The 25,240-nt window shown below is 34.8% G+C and overlaps 1 protein-coding gene across 8 annotated transcripts in view; it reads right to left on the minus strand.

Annotated features, from left to right (window-relative positions):
• Nucleotides 1-25,240, minus strand: part of LOC135169729 (protein Wnt-2) — a 75,801-nt gene that overhangs the window by 19,827 nt on the left and 30,734 nt on the right. For 6 of the 8 annotated variants that reach the window (XM_064134977.1, XM_064134975.1, XM_064134978.1 and 3 more), the window contains one exon: nt 3,464-3,684. In XM_064134977.1, coding sequence (XP_063991047.1) covers nt 3,464-3,684 — 221 coding nt within the window. The remainder of the gene's footprint in view (nt 1-3,463; nt 3,685-25,240) is intronic. The other 2 variants (XM_064134979.1, XM_064134980.1) reach the window with 1 other exon arrangement.

The following is a 25,240-nucleotide window of genomic DNA, read 5'->3' on the forward strand; positions in this document are numbered from 1 at the left end:
CAATAGAGTTGAGCTAGAAATAGTATTTTCTCGAATTCGAGATAAGAATCCTGTCAATGAATCTCTTAAGGGAAAAGGCAATATTTTTCTATTCATGAAATATCTATACAAAGACTTGCGGAATAGATTTTATGACTCACATGATCATTAAATTCCCCCGACACTCCCCTTATCCTCTTTAGGAACTCTTTACCGCACTTGTCGTGTATATAATGGACTATTGAGACTTTTGGAATTAAAAATTTCTGTTCACAGCGCAATATATAATATATGCTTATGTATAACATGTGTAGAGTTAATTTTGTTAATTGCACGTGAAGAACAAAAGTCAATGGATATTTTTTCTGGGCAGGAGAAAAAATATCAATATCAATGAGTACTTTGAGAGTTTTTATTTCCAGCACAATCTCTTATATCGATTTGAAAGCCATCAACACAGTTGTTCTTGGGTCATTTAATTCCACCAGGTGGGCGTTGAAGTGTCTATGTTTTGCTACCACAGTGGTAGCGCTGGCCATATTATACCAGGTTCCACACTAATCCTATCTCTCTGCATTAGTACTTGGATCCCGGAGTAAAATAAAATAAGTTGAAAATTCAGATTTTTAACCACAATTCCAGGGTATTTTTTTAGGATTTCGTCAAAATTAATGATTTTCCTGCGAGTACAGACAGACATAAAATAAAAATATCTTTTTTAGGCGTTTCATAACATTCCAGATTATTTGTGATTCATATTAGAGAATCAAATAATCGATATCGAAAAATAAGTGGAAAATAATAGCTCCTATATTGCTTATGGCACAGACGTTTTTGCTAATCAATTAGCAATATACTTTCTAATGATTAGTCTGCACATCATTTCCTTCATGTATAATTCATTATTTACCTAATTTACATAGAGTAAATAGCATTTAACTGCATTGTACCTCTAACGACCCGAATCAATTCTAAAATTTTTTCTCGTCCAGGTCATGTGGAAACGGGGTGTGGTGACAGCAATTTTCATTTTCAAAAATGAATAAATTTTAAAAATCCCTTCACGATTGGCAACATTTCGAGTGATAAATCTCTTTACGCGTCCATAAGAATATTTTTTGTCGATTACTTCTTTCGTTTTCAAACTTAAATGAATGTTATTATTTTGAAATTGCATATCTCCAAAAATATAGAAGTTGACCAATTTGGCTATCGATATGAAGCTTCATGAACTGTCGTTAATTATTTGTACTCTTCATCTTCAGGACAGATGCCTTTCGTTTACTACGAAATAAAAAGTCAAAACTTGTGAACTAAAAGACTTTCTTTACTCTCATTCCACGTGATTAGAAATTTCTTTTTCCACACGCTGTGATAATAAATACTATATGATGCTAATGAGAAAAGTATTTACGGCTCGGGGTAGCTTTATCGCACGAGCCGACGGCAATTTGACGAATAGTTAACGAATATTGACACCTCTTTTGTCATTGAATTGAAACATTTATCAACTATTAATGAATACCTATTTGATCATATTTAACTCTACCATTTGTTGTTAGTTAATGGATTTCGTTTAGAAAAGATAAATGATTCAATCAGTGAAATTAAAAATTTGAATATTTCCCAAGATATTTCGGAACTAAAATACAAAATAATACAACTGGTAATGAATAACGTTTGAGATGATTATTTTAACAATTTCGGAAAAGTGTAAATGTTTACGCGTCAACAGATGATATGGTTTATTCACGTCGAATTGTAAACTACCTCGGCTCCTTCAGGATCTGTACACGCGTAAACTATTTAACACCAGTGTTGCCTTTTAAACCAGTTTTCTTTTGAATGTCCCGTTGATTATAAATATGGATTGGGCGGGTACTTCTGGACGCACAGAACATACGGCAGCTTCATACTATTCGCCTCTTTTACAAGAAAAAACGTTTTACGTTCCATGGTCACGCTCTTCACGTGATGGATTTCCATGCTAACCTGTTTTCCAGACACTTGGAACGTCAAAATTCATTTCAAATGGAGAATTATGTTCCTTCAGAGATCTCTCCTCTACTCAGGATGGGATTTATTGTTTCAATCTCGTTGATAGGTGGGATTCCAAAAAGGCTGAGAAGTTTCGTGATGGTATCAATAACTTGGCATCGGTAACGTGAATTTCAATGATTTTTTTTGGTTAAAGTGCTGAAACCCGAAAGTTGTACTATCGACATGTTATATTTTTAAAATATTCTTTAGTTGTAAATATTGAGTACAACGATTTTTTTGTCAGCTTCAGACTGTTTTCAAATTTTGGAATGAAAAGCAATCATTTAATTTCTCTCCCTGGACTTGACTCTAAAAATTTAATCAAATTAAAGAACGAATGAAGATGAGATATTATTTTGGGGGGAAATAAAATTACTGTTCTGTCGTGGAATATTTTTTCGTGAGATTTCTTCTAAATTACTTATTCGTTTCCCAATATTCTACGAAATTTCCTATCCAGAAAATATGTCTGGTTGATTATGGACAATTTCAAAAATTTTAATTTTTTATATATCCTCAATTGCTTCCCATACACGTAGTTCCCCACGGTCTACAGATCCTTTTGAATTTTGCCATTACTTCATTACTTTAAAACTCTAGAATGGATTCAATTCATTTCCTTCGATTCTCATTATCGAGAAGTCCCGAGGATTAAAAAACTTTTCTTAAATATCTTTATGTTCGAAAGCTGTCTATCCACTTCAAATCCATCGTTTTATTTGGTCATAACTTCAATTTGGCTATAAGTTTAGTACAGTCCCTTATTGTTCAGTAAATGTCGCGCAAGTAAGACCCCGACTGTCTACATCATCATCCTCTTTCCACTTGTACTCGCTTTTCCGCCAAATCGAGTTCACTGATTGGTTCAGCAACATAGATATGAAATACTGCATAACTACATATTCTATAAAATAAGACAGTCTAAGCTTTTAGTCTCCAATTTTAAATAACGCGGAGCTTCTTGATATACTTCAGTCTTAATCGAAGCGCTGTAAATAATATCAATATATTTATGCAAACTATTTAACTTAAAAATCGTAAATTCCTCCCGTCTAAATAATCTAAATTTGATGTAATTGATTGTTGAAGTATTGTTCTATTTCAATAAATACTTATCTCACATACTTGTTAGGTTACATCGCCTAAAAATTAGTGTAATTCAACACATAATCCAACCGTTCGATTCTTCATCCAAGAACAAACAATTACCAAAACCCAAAAACACAATTATAACTCAGGTTCTATCACTTCATTCACCGATAATGGCCTAACCTCATCATCTTCTCAATTTCATTGTCTTTATTAATTTTTACGTATTTAAAATTAAATGAGCAGTGTTGTAAACAAATCAGTTTTTGGAATTGTTTTCGGATTTTATTTTTTTCGGGACACCTGTCATTAACTCCATAGAATTCCGAATTTGTGAATTTATTCAGTCGCTTACCTACAACCACAACGTGTCCAAAAACACGATCATTGGCAACGTGCGAACAATTCCATCGGTGATGCCTGAATTGGTGTCGGCACTCACGAAGACCCAATTCAGCGCCTTCGCCGACTGCTGGCATCGCGTGAGGCGCCTTTCTGCACTGTTCACGCTGACTCTTCCCCAATCCTGGGATGCGACCGCACACCGCAGCCCCAACAACAACCGCTCCGACTACCCTAAAAAAGAAACTCACTAAAATATCGATTTTTTTTTCAAATGATTGAATCCGCGGTAAGGCAAAAAAAAATTTTTTTTCTTGAAAATTTTTGCAAGTAACTGTTTCCATGTTGTTCCATGGATAATGAATGTTCAACTCTTCTGTGATTGGGTTTTATTTATAAGAATTATTATTAATTTTTATTGAAATTGTGCAATTCAGTTGCAGAAATTTTCAATAACCCTTTCCCCTGAACTTTGAATTTTTGTCAATTTATGTTGTAATTGATTATATTTTTCATGAATGTCGATTTTGTTACATTCTATGTTATGTTGTTATTGGATTATATTCTTCAATTTTTAATGAGGAGTTAATATTAACTGGTAAAATTAATATATGTCAACTTTCGAATTTGTAATTTTAACATAGAAAAATTATTTCATTTTACTTTTATTTATTCTGACATTCATCCGTTATAAAAATAAAAATATGTTTATCACGTGACTCTTTAATACCATATTTAGTTCTGAGTTTGATAACATCTACTGTATCTACAATGATTTTAATTAAAAAAAAAATACTAATTTCGAAACGAAATAGTTTGAGTTTAAAAAATAAGTGTTGCCTTATTCTATATTTTAAATATGAGTCTGTGTTGAACATGTGTATTAATTTGACATGTAATCGGGATTAACATGAAACTCCTGTTCGTTGAAATGAAAAGTAAAATAATGCTTGATGAAAGGGCATCAAATGAATTTCGAAGACCTCCACATTGATATAGATCATCCACATTAATTAACTTGTCATTCTGAATAATTTCCAGATGAATTATTATTTTGCCCATGAGACTATCAGTCAGGGCCCTGAGTTCTACCTCCTGCCCAAGGAGTTATTCATATTACCTAATTGGTACTTCCCTTCTCCATCTATTTAACCAAATAGAGCTATTTTTCAAGCAGCAGACGATGAGATGATTCTGAAGAGAAATTATAGTGATGAAGGAGGGCAACGCGCTGTGAAATAAGGAAACACCCGGTGAAATGAGACGAACAAGTTGAATATTTTCTGAGAAGCATGAAATTGCAACGATTACGTTCCTCCGCGACCCGCGGGCGCATTATTTGCATTGGAATGCATCTTGCGTCTTCCCCGGCGTTGTGCCGAAAACTCACCACGTAAGATAATCTACAGGGTGTCCTGACGAACGTGAGAACCAGACGAAATAATTTTGTGGCGCCCCTGGTGTAACCTTTTTCCTCTTTTTTCTCCCATCTTTCATTTTCTGCTGCCTCTTTATTCTCTCAAAACCAAGATGAAGAAATATTTCAGGAGGGAAAAAATTATTTCGCAAATTTTATTGATCACTTCTATATTTTATTCCAAGATGGAACAATAACAAGATTAATGAAGTAGAAAACTCTTACCGAAATTCTATCACAAAGTCTATTGGCTATTCTCTGATTCTAGGAGGAAATTTCATAACTTGTATGTCAATTATTCCCCTCCTATTCTGTTGAAAATTTCCGTCTCAATTTACCATAGAAAATTCTCAAAATTTTTATCGGCTTTAACATTTCTTGAAATTTTCGGAAACTTTTTATATTGAAAAATGAAATATTTCGTTGATTTTCCATGTGATTTATCCAAAAACAGGTAAAAATCTTACTTTTTCAGGCCAATCATTCAGTGAAAGTTGTCGGAGATCAATAAAAGTCGGAGAACATTTTAGTTTTAATTCCAAATCCCTCTGAATTCAGTAGCGAAATGATAAAAGCAGATAAGCTACTTTCGACTCAGTTGGGAGAGCACTCAATGCATAATCAGAAAGCCCCGGGTTCGAATCCCGTCTTTGTAAGGAATTTAAGATTTATTTATCAGGAAGACGTATGTTGATAAGTTACTCTGACATTTTAACAAATGGTGTATGTAAATCGATTGATTAATTTGGTCAGTACAATTTCAAGGCTCACGCCGAATGGTTCGATAATTCGTGGTATGGGGGGAAGGGAGAGGCAATTTCGGTAGTCGACTGTCTTAGAGTTATACCGTCATTATTACACTACAGCTTAAACTATCCATTTCTTCATTAACATTCACTGGTAAAAATTATAACGCAATTAATTCTAATTCCTTTTCTAACCTCACCAAAAATCCTATCCAAAAATTTCTCGTGGTGTCACAAAATGATGTCATGTGACGCTGTCCATTAGCCACTTTTTGATTAATCAACGAGAAATAAAATATTTTTTATCATATCCTTTTTTGTGGAGTAAATTCCGTACCGCAATCAATGTCATTACAAAAATTCCATTTTCCTTAACTTATTTCCTTTTCTTCAAAATTCTTTAAAAATGACGGAACAGTGACGGAAAAAGTGCGTAACTGTTCCGTAATTTTTACGGATTAAGAGACACCTAATTTTTAAAGAATTAATGGATTCCTTCAATGACTTAAACGCGACAGCTCATCAAAAGCTCTTCAGTAAAATTTTTGAAAAGTTCTTCCAAAGACTTCTGGAAGATATTCCAAGGACAGATATCATTCCTCGCGGGGCAGTTGCTGGCAATTTCCCGGGTAATTCATCACAACGCGAGAAGTGCAAAAAGTCAATGAAAACCATCTGCACGGAAGTCACCTCTCGCTTGGTGTATGCCGGTCTGCAGATAAGCCTAATACATAGCATTAAGGTGCATAATAGTATTCACAAACAAGAGCTTATAATGCTCCCTAACCTCCTAGTGCTTCGTCTTAAGCATCCTCTGGACGCTTTGTCCCTCCGTTAACGGCTCCTCCTCCTCTCATAACAATTTCCAAGTTATGTCAAAACAACTTTCATCACAACGGTAATCGAAATAGTTTCAAGTTAAACATTATCATGTCCACGGGCCGGCTGTGCTGTATTTAACAACAATAAAATTACCATCATGAATAGGTGTGACTGAAGGATATAAAATTATTGTGCATTTCGCTTCAGATTATTTCCGAGAATGAATCGATGGTGGCGATAATATCTACTGATTCGTCACAATAACAGCGAAATTACAGGTATTTGTGGGCTTGTGGATCGGAAAACGATACCACGAAATCAGAAATGGAACAGAGGTAATAATCGAAAATACACAATTATTGAATTACCTGGAATTGTGGGTTTCCACATGGCATTAGCATGGCGACCTTCGTACTATAGTCTACATGTAGATTATCATACGTTCTGGTGTATGAATGTTAAGGTTGTCGTGGAAGGGATTAAAGTTTCGACATTCTCTCTTGATTTTTTTTCCAGAAAGAGATTGATTACCTTTACCTAACGATTACCTTTAAAAAATTCCCCAGAATCATTTTGATTTTTGCTCTCAACCGTGAGATCTATATTTTTGGTTTTTAACACTTCAGTAGAGGCAATTCTAAAATGTCGAATGACTCGACATTTCTTAATAAATAAAATACAGAGTAGAAATAGTGTTAACAAATTTGCAAAGAAAAGATAGAAGTTGAGGTAGGGTTTCATATTAGGGGAATAATTGGAGAAAGTCGAGTGCTTTCTTAAAGGGGGCGGGACAAGTTAGTCGAGTACGCAACACCATTGGGCAAGTCGTACAGAATCTGACAAAAGTTTACGGTCTAATCCAAGGGCGCCGTACAGCGAGTGACAGCGCGACAAGAACCTTAAGGTTGTTGTGTGAAATATTTACTTTACAGTTTTTCTTCAAATTTTTATGGTGAATAGTTTAAAATATTAGTTGAAAAATTATCCTTTATTATTTGAGATTGTCCATTTTGAACCTGAGGTAGAAATTTTTGAAATTTAAACACCTCTTCACGTGTTTAAATGGAGGGTCAATCTTCTATGAGTTGTTAATGTGAGTTCAATTTCTTTTTTGAGTTCAAATTTCTTACAGTTCAACAGCTGTTAGTTAATAACATTAAAATTTCCAAAATTTCAGAACAATTCTTCCGAATTCCAGAGTCATCTAAAAATCATAAAAAAAATCTTGGACATTTCCCGTTATTTATTTGATTCCCTTGAAGTAATTGAATCGAAATTAATTTTTTACCGCTTCCACAATAAAATTAAGATTTTTCGATAACAAAATTTACTGTAATTCCAGCTGAAACTAGGAATTTACGAGACTTTTGCGAAAAATTTTTGAAAAATATTATTTTTCACGTGACGAATAGTTTACGCAATAGATTGAATTATGGTTAATTATAATTTCACGCTCTTAACATTACGGGGTTGAATATTAATCGGAAGAAGCTCCATTTGGCCCCACCCTAGATACGTATTCTCACTTAAACTATAAGGTGACTAGATTCCCTGGAATGTCCAGACTAATTTATTACCGTGGGTTGGTATAATTCCCCCTTTCGCCAGAACCCGTACCGGTGGCTAACCGCAGGGTCCGAGAATGAAAATTTTTTAAAACACTCGGCAAGATACTCTCTTGTAAGTGGCAAAAATGGGCATAAAAGGAATGATCCTTCGGACGTAATCTAATCATCTGTTTGATGGTTCAATGCATGGAATGACTCTGAATCTTCGAGTAATGGGGATTCATTAGTTTTAATTGTTGGTTGAGTAATTCGGATGGATTGGGCTATCACCGGCACAGATTTTGGGTGGTTTCCGCTGAGATAATGCACTTAGTTTATTGTTGACTATTAAAATGTCACTTGATAACTGTATTTTGTCGGCAAAATTCGGGGACTTGATAGGCACTTGAATACAACGTAGCGTTGTGTCCCGATAAAGAATTAAATGATATGCGATATTCTTTTCAAGGCGCCATTTTGGGTATTTGCTTATCCACACAGAGAGAAATATTAAATAAAGAAAAATTTTACAAAACTTTTACACAATTTTTTCGGCGATTTCCGTAATTTTTATCTAAATTTTTCTATAAAAAATTTTGATACCGTCGAGCAAATTTTGTTAATCACTTTTGTAATTGATAAGTGAACTCAAGTTGTGTTGTCAAGTGTTGGAAAGTATTCGAATTTGTTGAAGAATTACCACTCTGAATTCTAAAACAAACACCGACTCCAATACAGAAATTATATTTTTTCTTATTCTCTTTTAAAGAACTTTTTTACTGTTTTCAGGATTATTTTCATGTTTTTAATGTATTTCAGAAGGTCATAAACTTTATTTAATGTATATAAATACTTTTTTGAGATGCCCTCATTTTTAATTTCCCATAGGAATTCATCCTCGAATTTTCTGAATTCCTCTGGACCCTTGAATGACCTTTCTGTAGACTAGATCATTCTCCAACGATTCATAATTAAAAGACTCCCCGATAATCCTCAGAAATTTAACGTGCGGTGTAACCATAATTTTAATCTCCTAACTGGTCTCGTCCTCTTGACCATCACATGGGCCTGAACGAGGCTCCAACGTTTCTATTCATTCTACTCTTCCAGCCTCATCTCAATGGCACATGACACAAATCCTGGGGATAATCCTGCTTCGCTATGTGTTTACAATTGTGTGTAACAAACGCCGTCTCCTCAAGAGGAATGCGGTAGTATTTATGCGGGAGACTCTGGTATCCTTTTTGTCATCGTCAACATCGTGATCCCCGTCATCGTCACGCATATCGTGTCTTCTCGTAGCTGACGTGAATGATATTCAAGCCATACGAATAATCGTTTTTTGATTTTATCAAAGTTATGCACCCTGTTAGAGATTTCCAGAGAAAATTTATTACACCTCGGGTGAGAAATATTATTGTCTTCTAAAGATTTGGAAAGATTTTGCAAAGATAAATGAAAACGATCTTTTATAAATCTGATGTGTGGTACGCTGGTCAACAACTTTGAAGTGTTCAAGGGTTTTTTATCTTTAAAAGATTTTCGTTGTGTTTGCAAATAATTTTTGAATCTAAATCTCTCAAAGATTTTAAACGAAAAATTCCCCCGAAGACAAAACGAAAATCTTCTGAAAACAAAAAATCTTCTGAATGTTAAGATTGTTGTCGTCTAAAATATTTACTCGACGTTTTTCTGTTTAAATTTTTAGGGGGTGCAGACAGGGAGATCGAAATTTTTTTAATATTTAAAATCCATTCAAATACGTGGAAGATTAAAAAATATATTAAAAAATTTTTTTTAATCGACCACTTGATAGTTTCTCAAATAAAAATTGTTTAGGCTAACAGTCGCATCATCCAGCACAGTAAAAACAAATTAAATCGATTGACCATTTTTTTTTTTAACTAAGTATGAAAAGTTCAAAAAGAGTTTTAATGGAAAAAATGTAATTATATTTTAGCTGTTCATACACAATGCAATCAATCAAGCGAGGCTATATCCTGTCAAAGGATTATAAACTTTTTACAGAGACTGTTGTGCGAGAAGAACCTTAAAGAACACCGACGCCCTCAAGTGCTTCCCTCATATGGTGGCCCATCTAGGTTTAAAGAGAGAATTCCTCGTGTTCATTGGCATCTCCTTAAAGTGCTTTAAGACCGTTGAAAACCCCACACATTCTCCCAACTTAATATATCTGTAAAGCTAACGAAAATAAAAACATGGTAATCTCAAAAAACTGGTAAAAACCCGATGAAAATAGAATAAAAGAATTGAATATGTTGGAGTCGCGTGCGTCGATATTTGCGTGTGCATAAGCAATCCAGCATTTAATGAGGAGTCCGCCGGCTATCAGGAAAAAGAATCTCACAAAAAAGGCTTAAGGTAGCCGTTTTTCGATCGTTCACCGATTACTTTACATCACGAAATAAAAAGGGATAAAAATAACCAGTAGTCCAGCACGAATCGGAAATGGCAATTACAGATTTCTTTTCACCACACCTTTAGCATCAATTTATATTGACAAGAAGAGTCGTATACCACCAATCGTGTCGACGATGCGCCAGTTCCTACCTTCAGGTATTGCCACCCTTCGGTGACCAGTTGATGTGAAATGGAAAAATAACGGACAGCCATAATGTAGTGGGGAAAAATCGATATCCCTAATAATAAGTGTATACTCTCCCGAGAGAGTATCCTAAAATCGCCTCCCCCCCCTCTACAGGTTCGAATTGACGAGTATCGGTTGATACTAACTGTGGAACAGTCCGGCGTGAGCCATCAAATTGTACTGACCAAAATAGATCAGATAAAAGACATCTTAAAGACACTAGAGTGATAATTAAATCCTGACAAAACCCTCACACTCTTACAATAATTTATTTTCAAACAATCTTGTCTATACATTTTTAAAGCCTCTTTTGCGCTTGTCAAGTAATGGTTACAAATGAAAAAAAAACTAATTCAAGATTTGTTTTTAAGTTTTCAAATTATAACTTTTATTCTGATAAAATGTATAAAAGCGAAATTCAATTACAGAAAATGAATATATAAAATTTATTAATAATAAAGGATAGTTTTAAGACTGCAGTTTCCGGCGATTTATCTAATTAGGGGATGAAAATCGTCGCATTAGACCCTTTGAATTTTAAAAATTGAAAAATCATAGTGTTAGACAGAAGAAAAACATCGGAAGATTGAAAATCGAATTAAGAAACAAATATTTCAACAGTGAGGTGGCAAAACGATAAGTGACTTTTGATTCTTGATTAGTTTTTGATGAATATCTCAAAATCTAGGGAAGATATCAAAATTTTTATTGAAACCTTTTTTATGAAGTGAACTGAGTGCTAAAACAAATGTTATAACAAAAATCTCGTTATCTCTGTTAGATTCGCAGTTATTGTTCGAAAGCTACACTCTGACATAAATCAACTTACCTCATTTTACTACTTCGCTAGTGATTTCGTCTCAGTTCTTAGTGAATATCACAAAATTTCATTGACATTTTCAAAATTGATCAATTATTATAAAAATAAGGATTATTATAATTATTATACAATATGGCACCATTTTAAAAATTCGCTTCAAGCTCTTGTTAAAAAAATGTTTGACTGCCATAGAATTATATTTATTATATCTGTGTTCGTTTGCTTAATTACAAATGCAAGAGGCAGAAATAGGGACACGAGTAGTTAATACAGATTTTTTTACCGCACCTGCAGCATCAATTTATATCGACAAGAGGAATCGTACACGCATCACTTTCCTGGAGAATGTTTGCTTATCTTGAACAGAGGATGATAGTTTCCACGGGCTCCATTGGAATAGAATGATGCACTATCGAAGATCAACGATAAATGAATCTCATAGACTTGTGTGGGCTTAGAGCTTATGAAACCTGCACTTATAACCGTACCTGGCAGTTTCATCATATGAGGTTGATCGATATCATCAAAAAATTTTACTAGGTAAAGCCGGATCATGACGAGGTCTCTATAAGATAGGGAGGACATTTCAGTTTATCCTTCATGACCAAATTACTTTTTGTTTATTCACATTTAGATGGTTTAAATGGGGAAGTTGGGTCAGCAATATTCAATGTTTGGAGCCTCGGTGACCAGAAATTCGTATTTTATCAACTTTGTTTATTATTATAGTTCAATTTTTGAAATTTAGAAAATGACAATTTATTTTTTATCAGTTTTACTGATGAATTCATTAGTGTGGAACATTTTGAGCCGTTCCTCAGATGAAAACTTTTATTTCAACATCGATTATCAAATTTTTAATGTTGGAATATAACAAAAAGTGGAAATAACGAAATGTGAAGGTTCAGAGAATAATTTCCGGTAATAAAACTACTTAGAACAATGTTACTAATTTACTTTTGTCATTATTTATATTGAGTTATTTGCGTCATCATTTATGGAGATGCGAGGGATTAACCATAAGATTGATAGTCATGGAATCATAAGAAAATGTTGAAGCAGTCATCTTTAAAAATAAACACAAGTTAATCAATACAATTGTTTAATCAGCAAAGATTGGTGTAACTTTAAATAATTTAATTTTGCAATTGATTTCTCTGTTTATACTTTAACAAATCTCATCTTAACTTCAAAGTTGTATAATCTTCAGTCCAGACATTCGATAGGATTTTGGATTAACTTGAGACCTCTGAACATATCGAATTCAGTTTTTTAAAAATCGTAACTTAGAATTTGAATGTCTTAGCGTAGATCATTTGAAAGTGTAAACAAACGTTTTTCAGAGTAAACTTGGTTCCACTAGAAAATATTGCAGTTTTCCAGGGCTGAACGATAAAAAAATGATCTATCGACGCTTTTTCTCGCATATGACACAACTGGAATGAATTTTTGGATACCCTAAGACAAAAATATAATTTTGCCAATTAAATATTCTTCCGACAAGGAGTTAACGCGGTTTTCCAATGAATACTTCGGGCATTTGTTTGTTCAAAACAAATATAATGTGCAAAATTATATTTTTCTCTCAGTGTAAACCCATCCACAATTCGCGAAGATGCACCACACACAATACAGTTCCTCCGGCGGAGATTAACCAACAGAGTTAACACGAAGTTTGTAACAGCGAGTCAGTGTATCGAATCGGTAAATCCACCGAAGCGAACCCTCAAAACCACAGATTTGGCTTCAGGTGCAGTGTCAAGAGATACCTATTAGCCCCTGCGATCGCTTCCCACCAAAATGCAGTCATTGAGATTGTTGTCTTTCAATTAAGCCTCAAATGGGCCCCACACAAAGCCCCCGAAATGGTAGGATTTATTCACCCGGTCGGTCTCATCGTGCCCATTGCAGCGCATATTATCCTGATACACATAGATAAGGATTAGAAAACGTGGCTAAGTGGTTCGTTCACGTGGGCCGCAAAGAGCAGACAACGCGATTTTTTTAGCGAAGAATAAAGAGGCGGCTTTTCAAACTACAACCGAAAGGATTATTATTCTACAAAGCAAACTATCGCTTCATCATTCGTCTAATGCCAGTATTTATGGTGTATTTGTTGAGCATTATATTGGTTACTTGAGGCCAACATGTTTTGTTACCAATGGACGCAAAAACCACGCGTTACATGTCCGAAATGTTGTAATGGAATCAATTCAAGTGTTGAATTCTTTGCGTTTGTAAATCATTGGGAGAGGAGAGACTTGAAATACTTTAATTCTTAATTTCGAACTGGTCTTGTACGGGAATGTGGACTACATTGGTCGTATTACAATCGAAAACGTGATGGTATTTTGAGTAATTTATTCGTTTTTATATAAACTATATTTAAACGATCCTATTTCAATTTATTGGAACTTGAAATGATTATTTTTCACCCTCTGCAACACGATTTTAAAGAAATTTTGTTTCCAATCTCTGAAAAATGAATTTTTGAAGAAGAAAAAATTGAAAAATTCGACGAATTGAAAGTAGAATGAAAACCCAACCATGTGCGCGATTAGAGGAGTAAAAATAGTAATCAAAAATTGAGAACCAATTTTTTAAGACCCCGCAATCGTAGAAAAACAACACCAGCGAAGATCAAGATGATAAACGTCAACATTTGACCCATTTGTGATATTTTTTATCAAATTGGACTGATAACCTCTTTCTGCCCATTCACGATTCCCCCACTACGACCATCAGTTAACCTCCTCATTATTTATTACACAAGTTTACAAAATCTAAAATGTTTCCATTCCGCTCCTACGTCCCCCACGTAAAAAAAATGAAATCTCGTAGTTAAAAAATCCTTAAATACACAAAAAATAAAATACATTAACTTTTTTCTTTTTTTTTTGTACTTCACTTTAAAGTCGCTAGATATTTCACCCTTTATTCAGCTTAATCTCCACCCGCGGCGAAACTCTCCCCCGATATTTTCCCGATAATACCTCCTCCAATGTTGTTACGAACTTTCGTTTCTTCTCCTGACCTTCTTTTATCATATTTCCCTTTTTTTTTCACTGTTGTTCGGACTTGGACAACATTCACGGTGGGCTCATTAAATTGTGAATTTTATTGCCAGAGCAGTGGGTATACAACGTATTTGCAAAATGTCGACGTTAACCCCCTTTAGATTTCAGCCTTTACGACAGGCTAAGATATTACGTTTGATATTAGTTTATATTTCCCGGGGTATTATGGACTATAATCGGGGGAGGATATCAACATCAGGAAGTTGATTTTTTGTACTTCAATCTTTCTCCACCTTAAGCCATATTAACAGCCATTCATGCGCCTGTGTCATTGTTATTATGGTTAGAGAGAGAGAGAGAGAGAGACTTCTTAGCTCTTCGAAGTATGAGAATTCAATGACATGTGATTCTGCGATTCCACAATTTCTATTATAATTCCCGGTGATTACGTGAATTTATTTACTTCCTTTTTCGTTTAATTGGAGGAAATATCTTTCTGATCGTAACAAGTTATTGGTGGCAGGTAACAGCGTGTTCTAGAAATCAGTTACAACTTGAGCTGCGGTGAGAGATATATTCACGTAAATCCCAGTCATTAAGCCTGTCATACGCTAATTGGAATAGATGCCACCGCGGCGAGTGGAAATCACAATAATTTATGCAAAAAAGGGGGTCCACCAGCAGGAAACTCCCATTGCCTTTGGCATCTCAAGGAAAATTCACAGGTCCTAAACGAAATTGAAAGTTTTGATAAATAATTCCAACATTTAATTTTGATTTTGATTTTTCCACTGGAAATGTTGAATGAAACTTCACGAGCAGATAATTTTGTAACAATAACTGCGGAAAAATTAGCAGAAAACAATGACAAGTTTAAATGAGGAAAAATAATAGGTTATATGGCGGAGGTACCAGTTCTCGCATGATTAAAAATTCTTAGATCTTAATTTGTTAATCGTTACTGATCAATTCAATTGCGCGGTGAGGCCTTTGTCCTAATGAACTATTTGTTGACAGTTAGTGAATGATTAGTTGGCATGGAAAATTCGTTGACCGTTTATGATGAACTCTAATGTAATTAACTCGACCGAATTCTTCAAAAGTTCACTGAAAATTCATCAATAATTGAAAAATAAGAATTATTCAAAATAAAGGTGGTGTCTCCATGAACACATTTTTTTTCGTTTTTGGAAATTTGTCGCCTTCATCACAACGAACTGTTCGGTAATAGCTACTGAATGGTTGGTTGATAGGAAAAATACATTGACGATTCATGATTAATTATAATTCAGCAGTAAAATGCGAAAAAAGTATGGAAAAAGGATGAGTTTTGAATTTAAAGGAAGATTTTCACTTTTAGTAAATAAGAAAGAACCATAAAACGAAGGAAATTGTAGTTATTTAACGTTAAAAAGCCATTCAATTTTGGATCATTTGGATATGACATTTTTGAAGGGCATATCCTCATAGATGATGACATACATCGACATAGATCCTCATAGATCTAGACAAACATCGAGACTATCGATATTTCGAAAGATTGCCACCTTCACTTGTTATGGGTACAGTCGTTTAAGGCGGCTAATTTGAATTCAGAAATTATTTAATTAAAAAATGTTCAATCATGATTTTTAGATCACAACGCACCTTTGATCTCGTGTCGCACGAATTGAGATTCGATAACTATTAACAAATACTCACTTGAACCAATATAAGCGTTCCATTCAGCAGACGAAATGATAGAATATTTGTTATTCCATCAACAACATTTATAGTTAACTTAAACGAACATGTAATTCATTTAAATTAATTGAATAAAAAGATTCATTTGAACTTACTCATTAACACCAACCGAATTCATCCATTAATGAGGCCCTTCGAATACTTGTGCTCGTACCATAGTACAGATATCTCGACAATAGTTGGAACACCTTTTCATCTTTATTAATAAGCCTTTGTCAATTCCGTGCCATAATTTAGCTGCAGAAAAATCCTAGATTTCGTAATTTTATTTAATTAACTTTAAGACTGAAGTTCTTCATACGAAGTACTTTTTCTCTACCATCCAATGGACAATTCCCCTTTTCATAGACTATCAATGTCGCCCCCAGTCTGGAAATTCGTATAAAAAACTTCTCACAGTTGATTTTCATGCACTTGACAAATGCAATAATCATTACGTGACGATGCAATTTATTGCCAGGGTTTAGACACATATACGGAGCTAAGTCACTATATTTACTGCAGCTCGCACCAAACACAATCGTGCTCAGAGATCTATCAGCGAATTGAGGTAGTTTATCTGAGAAAACATTCTGAAGGTTAACAGTAGCGAATCGGAAGGCCAACTTGACTGAATAGAAATATAGTAAAGGGCACATTTCAAAAAACGGATAAAAGACCGGTATCAACCTTCCCATGGTTTCCTGTCTCTTAACATTGAATAATGTTCCAAAAAGTCCACATTAATTTGGTAAACAACGTTAATTAAGACTGGTCTATACTGACAAAAAAAATCCCGCTGATTAAATATTCTTCTGACAAGAATTTGAAGGATATTTTCCGCTAGAAGTTTCATTCCTTTTTGGTTGCCCCAAATAAATATGATGGACAGAATTACATTTTGTTCACTCTATTGTCACATTTTATAGACTGTAAAATTTTTTACAGACCAAATAATTACAATTTGGTTGGGTTTGAATGTGGTTTTCACTTGACATACTTGAAATCCGCAAATAATTATTAGTCATTTGGATTCCTATAAAGAATATGACTTCTTAGTAAGTAATTACAACTTATCACGATCTGTGTGGCAGAAAAAATGGAGATATATGTTCAGATGAGCAACAATTGTGGCGAGAGAAAAATTTAATTTGCAAAAGCAATTAACCTACTTCAATTACAAATTTCAAATTATTATTATGAAACTAATGTATCACATTTTTAAAAATCTGCTTATGATGTCAGATCGCAATTATCTGAATTTCAATTTCAACTGAACGTTCCTGAAATATTTGATGCTCAGTCATTTTTACTGTAATTTATCCCCCTGTGTCCACTAACCGCGTGGGTCAGTAGTTCTGACTACCTTTTTCCCGTAAAAAATTCCGTATCCTATTCCAGGAACCGAGAAAAATCACCTGAAACGTCAAATTAGAAACTCACACCAACTGTCTTTACAAATAGCTGTTATTACCCCTGAGATTAGGATTTTTTGTTGGCCGGTGGTTTATCTTTCCGTCGGCGATAGGAAGACACTCATCGTCGGCGAGATAGCCGAAAAACAAAATCGAGGGAGCGGATGAAGTGATGCTTAAATTTCCAAACCCGAGAGACTAATTAAAAGGATCTTGGAGAGTGCAGCGGAGCCCTGAGGACCAGATAAGATCGGCATTGACGTCGCAGCCCGAGAAATCTCCTCAATCTTTGTCACTTCGGTCTGTCGCCCCATTTCTTTTGCTTCAACGGAAACATAAACCGACGTCAATGAAATGAGGCTTTCTCCGGGTAATTTTTCCCCTCCCTCATTTTCATTATTTTTTTCTCTGTTTCTAATCCAAAGAGTCTAATGTATCTGTTCATGTAGGTAGTGCGAACAAAGTGGTTGGAAAGTACACCTATGAAATTTCCTCCGGTGGGCGTTTTACAGGAAACACATGCACCGATCGCGGTAACATGTTGGAGAGATGAAAAAACGGAAATTATTGCAATAAAAATAAGGGTTACACTGCATTAAGTCGATTTATGAACCGACAATGCCGCATTGTTTTGCCAAATTATCATATGAACCTACATGCATAATCGATCAATGGAATTCTACATTATCATATGACAAGTATCGATTATTGATATTATCGATGCTGGCGCCTCTACATCTGATTATAGTGGAATAGTAGACTAAGAGAGTGTTGGAGGGAAATTCTATGAAGAGGTTTCATTCAATGGATTTCAATTCATTGATTCAGTTGTGCGGAAAAGTAACTTTTTAGCGAGGTTTTTCATCACTTTGCGTGCGCAAAATGGTAGTTTTTGATACGATTGCGGGAGAGGTTTATGAGGATGAGCTGAAGGTGGGGGGGGGGGGTGTAGTCCGAAGAGTCGAAAAACACTTTCCGCTATGATTATTCAACATAAAATGACTACTATAAAGTAACTAAAATACTTTAGCGTTAAGGTTGTGTCGTATGAAATATTTATTGAACAATTTTGGTTGTAAACTTTCGGGTAAATCTTCTAAAAAAATAGTTATAAAATGATGACTTTCCGCCTGAGATTGTCTGTTTTGAACTTGAGATAGAAATTGTTAAAATTGGCGCCACTTCTTACATAAGAAAATGGAGTGTCACGTATTAAAATATTTCAATAATCAATGGTTCGATAATTTTTTCAATAAAAATTCTTTATGGTAGAAGCCGCATCACCAAATACAGTCGAAAACAATTAAATGCATCGACCGCTTTGTTTTCGGTGAACAATTACAAAAAATTCATAAATTCACATAATTAAGAATAGTTACAATGGAAACTATACATATAGTTATATTTGAGCTGCCAATATCCAATGCAATCAATTAAATGAGAATCCCATACTGTCAAAAAATGGTGGGTTTTAAGATTTCGGCGGTTTTATAGCGCACGAACTTTTTGCAGAGACTGTCGCGCGCCGACAACCTTAAACAAGATCACACAATAAGTACAAACTCCTGGAAGCTCACGGTCAATATAAAAGGTATTGAGATCTGTCGATCGACAATGTTGGCGGCACTCAGCATCAGATCCACGGCATTGACAGGATAATTACGTAACGACATTCTTCACGTCAATCCTGACGTACATCGAGCGGGAACATTGTTTACTAATAGCAACGTTGTGACCACCCACTGGGGTCCACTAAAACGTCACATACTCATCTGGGTATGTCAATCGTTCGGAAACTTGTTATCGATGAAAATTCAAACATCACCGGTGATGTCCACAACGGAATCGTTTAACAGCCGTATAAATGAAATCATGAATACGTTTATGTGTGTTACTGCCTGTTCGGATAAATTTGCATAATTGAATCGAGTGCGGCTCTAACCCGCCTTAAGGTCCATGGGTATTCACTTCAATGTGTACATCTAATATTAATGCAACCGATGACGTTGAGTATTAGTGAATAGCAGGTACTGAATAGTCCAGCCAATCCAACGGTGTTACGATAAAATATCATAGGGTGCAATATTATACCAAAATATTATGTGACAATATAGTTGAATGTTTTCTCACTGTCGGTCATTGCTGTAGTGATATAATATGATTTTTTATTTTTGTAAATGTTGTTATTTGGATTTTTAGCCCATAGAAATCACTTTCAAACCGCTTAAAATTCTGGAATTTTACGAAAGTTTCAGTGACAGATGAAATTTTACACGGTCAGAAAATTTAACTAAAAATTAGCCCCCTGGGAAGATAATCTTCGGAGGAAGTGTAAAGTCATTAGTAGTTCACCCTAGCAAAGTCAAAAAAGGGTCCGAAGATGACGACAAAAAAATCGTAAACGGAACTAAATTTTAACTTACAGTGGGCTAATTTTTAGTTTTAGATATTTTTTACGCTAAATTTGAATATATTTTAAGCATTAAAAATTTAAAAAAGGCGTCTAAGGAGCTAATACTTAGTCCTGGAGACATTAATTGTTACGGACTGAATAATTAAATTATCATTAACTCTTTAAAGCTGTAAATTTCAGAGGTCTGAACTAACACACTATCAGTCTAACTGATACATGCTGAATAGGTTCTTTGTATAGCTGATTCAGGAGGTTGTCTCAATGGGTTGGAATGAGTTAGGATGTGATGGGCGAATACTGGGATGTAGTAAAAAAATTTGTTTAACCCACAGAGTTTCTGCTGAATGTAACTAGTCAAAGGTTTTAAATTCAACAAACTAATAATTTGAGAATATATAAGGCTTATGTTAAACAGTAATGGCAGTGAGTAATGTTGGGGATCTCTTTGGTGGACAAATGAAGGGGGGAGGGGTTGGTAAATAACAATAAGAGAAAAATGAGACTCTCTGTGAGAATCCAAGTAGTGCAAATAAATATTATTGCGGTTAGTTATGAAAGTATTTTTTCTAGTCATAAACCACCCGAAATGCAGAAATATTTGGATAAATGAGCATTCAGAATCTAGGAATAAATAATTGAAAATATGGATGAAGGAGGGATTAAAAGCTGGGAGATTAATAATAAAAAAATTCTAATGTAAAAATCTGGAACTATTCGTTGAGAATTAATTAATAACTGAGAAATAAAAATGATTGAAAAGAAAGGGGGTGTATACATAAACACAGTCTTTTTTAAATTTTTCAGTCTGAAAATTCCACTTCCTGCTGATATCTCTTCACTTTCCACCTTTCTGGCTCTTTTTTATTATTGGGAAATGTAAGAAATGGCGAGTCGGGAGACGAAGGGCCAAGAAATGCACAAGAATTGTACAAATATTACCTCCCTAAATATTCTAGTTTTTAAACTACCATGGGAAATTAATTTTTTAAGTTTCAGTTCATCCCCAGATTAACCTCAATTGGTAATTTTAAAAAATGTACTTTGTTCCCCAATTTCGTACGATAAAAAAATCATACACATGACTTTAGTCTCGACATCTTGTTGAGTATCAACGCACTGAAAATTCATAGTGAACTGTCCATGAAATTTCATTTCTCTTCAACTTGTGAGTCCCCGAGGTGCATGTTCTCCAGCATCCGCGAAATCCACATTTCCCCAGGAGCAAAAAATAACTCACACAAAACACGTGTGAGTCTCCCTCCCCCGCCCCCTATGCCTCCTCGTTTCCGCGATAGCAATCAGCTTGTTAAAGTCTTGTTGCGAAGCTAGAGATCTCAAAATGTTATGTATACTGGAGTGTGCTCATGTGGTTTAGAGTCAAGCAAGCGGGAAGGTAAGCGAGCCAAAAAAATAAGGGCGAGTGAGAGATAGAGGAAAAATATACGAGTTCACCATGAGATAGTGAGTGAGGTCACAAGTCTGACGTCTTAGACGTGTGATCGGAAGATACCGGGGGTTCACTCGCTGTGTTTGTTGGCCCTAGTAGGCCACCATCCACGAGAGTAACGCGAGTGATATGCTCACGAGATATACATACATATATTTCTCAAGTGTACATGCTGCAGAGTGAAATTCTCCGGTGAATAAAAGAGTCACAATGAGAAATGGGGGAGGGAAAAAAAAGGAGAGACGAGAGGGAAGAATAAATGTCTGGAGCTGTGACGAGTCATGAAAGAAATTCATTCTCAGGTGGAAGATGAAATTCAGAAGGGGGCGTGAAATTCAACTCGTATTTAACTGAGTTAACTCCTGACTGATGAGTTTCGGGCGGCAGGGGGAGGGAGGGGGATGTAATATGGGAGCAGCTGAAAAATATTGAGGTGATTATGGATGACAGATATCGAGGTGAAGGATTGAATGGGGGCAGACAGAGACAAGGAGGAAGTGGAAGTATTTATTTATTGTGGTTTTTAAATATATTGTCAGAGAAAAAATTGAAATTTCATGGATTGTTTAGCTGTCATTTTTACGAGAGCTAAAATTTCATTTCGCGATTTCGCAACTACAGAGAAAATAACCAGAAGAAGATAGTAGTGGTCAATATTGTTAGGAGAAAAATAACTAAATAAATTACTGTACGATAAATATTTTAAGGTAAATTGATCAGGAATTGATGATTGATTTTGTTTTTTTTTCTTCGGGTATTTCATACGAATATACTACGCATTGAGATATTATTCCCTTGTAGGGATTTTATTAATTTACAGATTAAATTATACTCATGTTTTCCTAAAAAAATGATTATCAAAATTCAGTAAATTTTTTTCTAGTTTCTTCAATTGAATCTTCGGGAAGTTGGAGTAATTTTGACTTATAAGACTCCAATCAAAACATTGAAGTTCAAACATTTCTAACCAGTCGGAATGAAAGTTTAAGATGAAATAAAATGGGGAATATTGAAAATGCAGATGCAGTATTCACGTAAATGTCAAAAAATCTCTAACAGTGTAGCAGGCTTTTTATGACCAAACGGCCATTCTTCCGTCAAACACACCAACAAACTTATATTGCCCGTAACCACTGTCAAAACAGTTTCCACAGTAAAAACTTTTATGGTTAAATGATCGCGATCGAGTGTTCCCTTTCGCAAAAAAAGTACCGTAAATACTTCCGCATTATTTTCATGTCGATTGATACAAACCGTTAGCCATTGTTCATCGCACCGCTGGACCACGCAAACGAAAACGTCAAAAAATCAACGAGTGTTTAATTAGCAAAAAACTTTGGAAGATGAAGTCCGCAAATATGAGAACCGCATTACATTTTACTTCGATGATAAAGCCATTCAATCACGATTCTGAGGCTCGATAATTCATCACCGAAACTTCAGAAGATGCCGTCAAACCGAAGCGAAATGAAAAAAGGAGATAATTTTTTTGTTTTGACATCGAGGTGTTTAGTTGATCTCTAAAAGGTTTTTTTAGAATAGGAGAACGTAAATTTGAGGTGGTAGTGTTGAGGTGTCTGAATTATTATTTTTCACCTCTGATGCCTTAACAAGCAGAAGCTTTTAGCTTTTATTGTTCTTCTCAAACTTCTTCTCACTGCTTGACGTCTGAGGAGGGATCGTCAAATAAATGCGCATAGATATCCCCTTTTCCAGTATCTTGGGCATCTGATCTACCATACTCTAACCAGGCAGGTATGGCTTGAAGGGTATCCCACACTGCCCCAACATGGGAATGCCAAGGTGGCGAAAAAATTATACGTGGCGCCTGGAGAGTATCATACACCATGATCATTCCAAGAAAAAAAAGACAATTCCTGATTTTCACAAACATGTCACAGCTCCAAAATGGGGAATCGTATGTGGAGAAAAATATTCAATAGAAATGACGAACTTTTCCCAAATATTCAATAACAATGACGAGATTTTCCGAAATGGTCAATAGAAATGATGAACTTTTCCCAAATGTGTACATAAAAATGATGTACTTTTCTCATAATTCCGGAGTCAAAGGCAATTGTAGAAAATTTTACAAAATTGACTCGTAATTTCTCCAGAGCGTCTTACAATTTTTCTTCAAATGAAGGTTAAAAAAGGATTTTGTTGGTCGAAAATCCTTTATAAATGTTCAGAACAATCAGTGAGAGATCCTCGTAAAACAATGTTTGGCGAGATGTATTTCTATATAACAACGTTTTGGCTTCCGAATAGAATCATTCTTTAGAATATTTTGCAAACTGAAATTCACAAGATTTGATGAGAAAAACAGCCCTGGGTTCCAAAAATCTGTTAAATAATCTTTTTGGGTCACCTAGGAGACCTCCGATGATTCTCCCTAACGTTTAGTGAAAGATCGTCAGCAGGCGAGAAACGTTTTACGCGGGTCATCAGTGATAGATTACGGTACCGTCAGTTAAATTTCCCGAGTCCCTTCAGTAATTAGTAGGTTAACTATATATGAGTTTCGTAATTTTTAGTGGATATTCCGTAATGAATTGGTAAACTTCAACAAATATTTTTTGATCTAAGGGAAATGGGGGACCTTTTGTCATACATTTATTGCAGCACTCATTTGGCTCCACAAAAAAGGTTACAATATAAATAAATTTGACTGTGTCGATACATTTAGAAATATTCATTGGAACCTGGTCGAATCAATTCTAGGGTTGTTCGACTACCTTTTAGTCAAACTTCATATTTTTCTATTTAATTATTTCTATAAATTATAAGGCTTTCAAAATCGCGATGAACTTTTGCGATAGTGTGATAATTTTCATGTATTTTTTACGGTTTTCTAATTCTTTTTAAAAGTTTAGAGAGGACCTGAGAAAATATTCGCCCCCTTAAAACTTAATTTGTCATTAAATAAAGACAAAACGCAAAAATCTTGTACTTTACACATCAATCCCATTATAAATTAATTGGAAAAATGAAAAAAAAAATGGAATTTTGGCGAAAACGGTGGGGGTCACCATTAATGGGATTTCTCTGCGATAAAAGTAAAATGTCTTAATAGTTGTGAATACAACTTCCGATTCTCTCAGTCTATAGCATAAAAAAATTATGACTTTGTGATTATTGTCAGACTGCAGTGAAGGTAATGGAATGTTAATCAAAAAAATCCTACCATGTCTATTTTTGGAAATGAGAGGAAAATATAATGATAAAGGCAGTCGTGATTTAGTTTACCAAGAGCTTAAATATTGAATTTAATTGGAACTATGACAAGATGAAAAATTACTTGAACTCTTCGGGTGATGGGTTTGTTCCCTCAGGGGCCTGTTATTACGCTTTTATGGATTATAAAAAAACATGTGGAATTGTTTGCAATTGTGGTCATCATATCCTTCCAGGGAAGGATCTTTCAACAACGTTCATGTCGAGAGGATAATAGCTAGCCTGTCACTGTAATCGTGATTGATTAAACTTAACTGTCCGTGATTTTCAACCCTGAAAACGATCATGAGAATACAACAATCTGGTCTATAAAATCGTTTGTGATCATCTCTATTTTCATTGAAAAATTGGATAATAATTGTAATAGAAGGTAGAGATTACTGTTATTATCGCGGGATTAACGATATGGGGCTGTTATATTTTCCCGATATTGTGGTAATTGAGGAGAGGTGATAACGGCCCAGCACAGGTAGTGTGAATATATTAATATTTTGTCACTGCGTACGTAATTGATGATTATGGATTGAGTGGCGCCGATGCCATGTTTTTCTTTAATATTTTTTTACACTATTTTTATTT

The sequence above is a fragment of the Diachasmimorpha longicaudata genome, chromosome 15, assembly GCF_034640455.1.
Source record: "Diachasmimorpha longicaudata isolate KC_UGA_2023 chromosome 15, iyDiaLong2, whole genome shotgun sequence".
In the NCBI taxonomy this organism is placed as follows: Eukaryota; Metazoa; Arthropoda; class Insecta; order Hymenoptera; family Braconidae; genus Diachasmimorpha; species Diachasmimorpha longicaudata.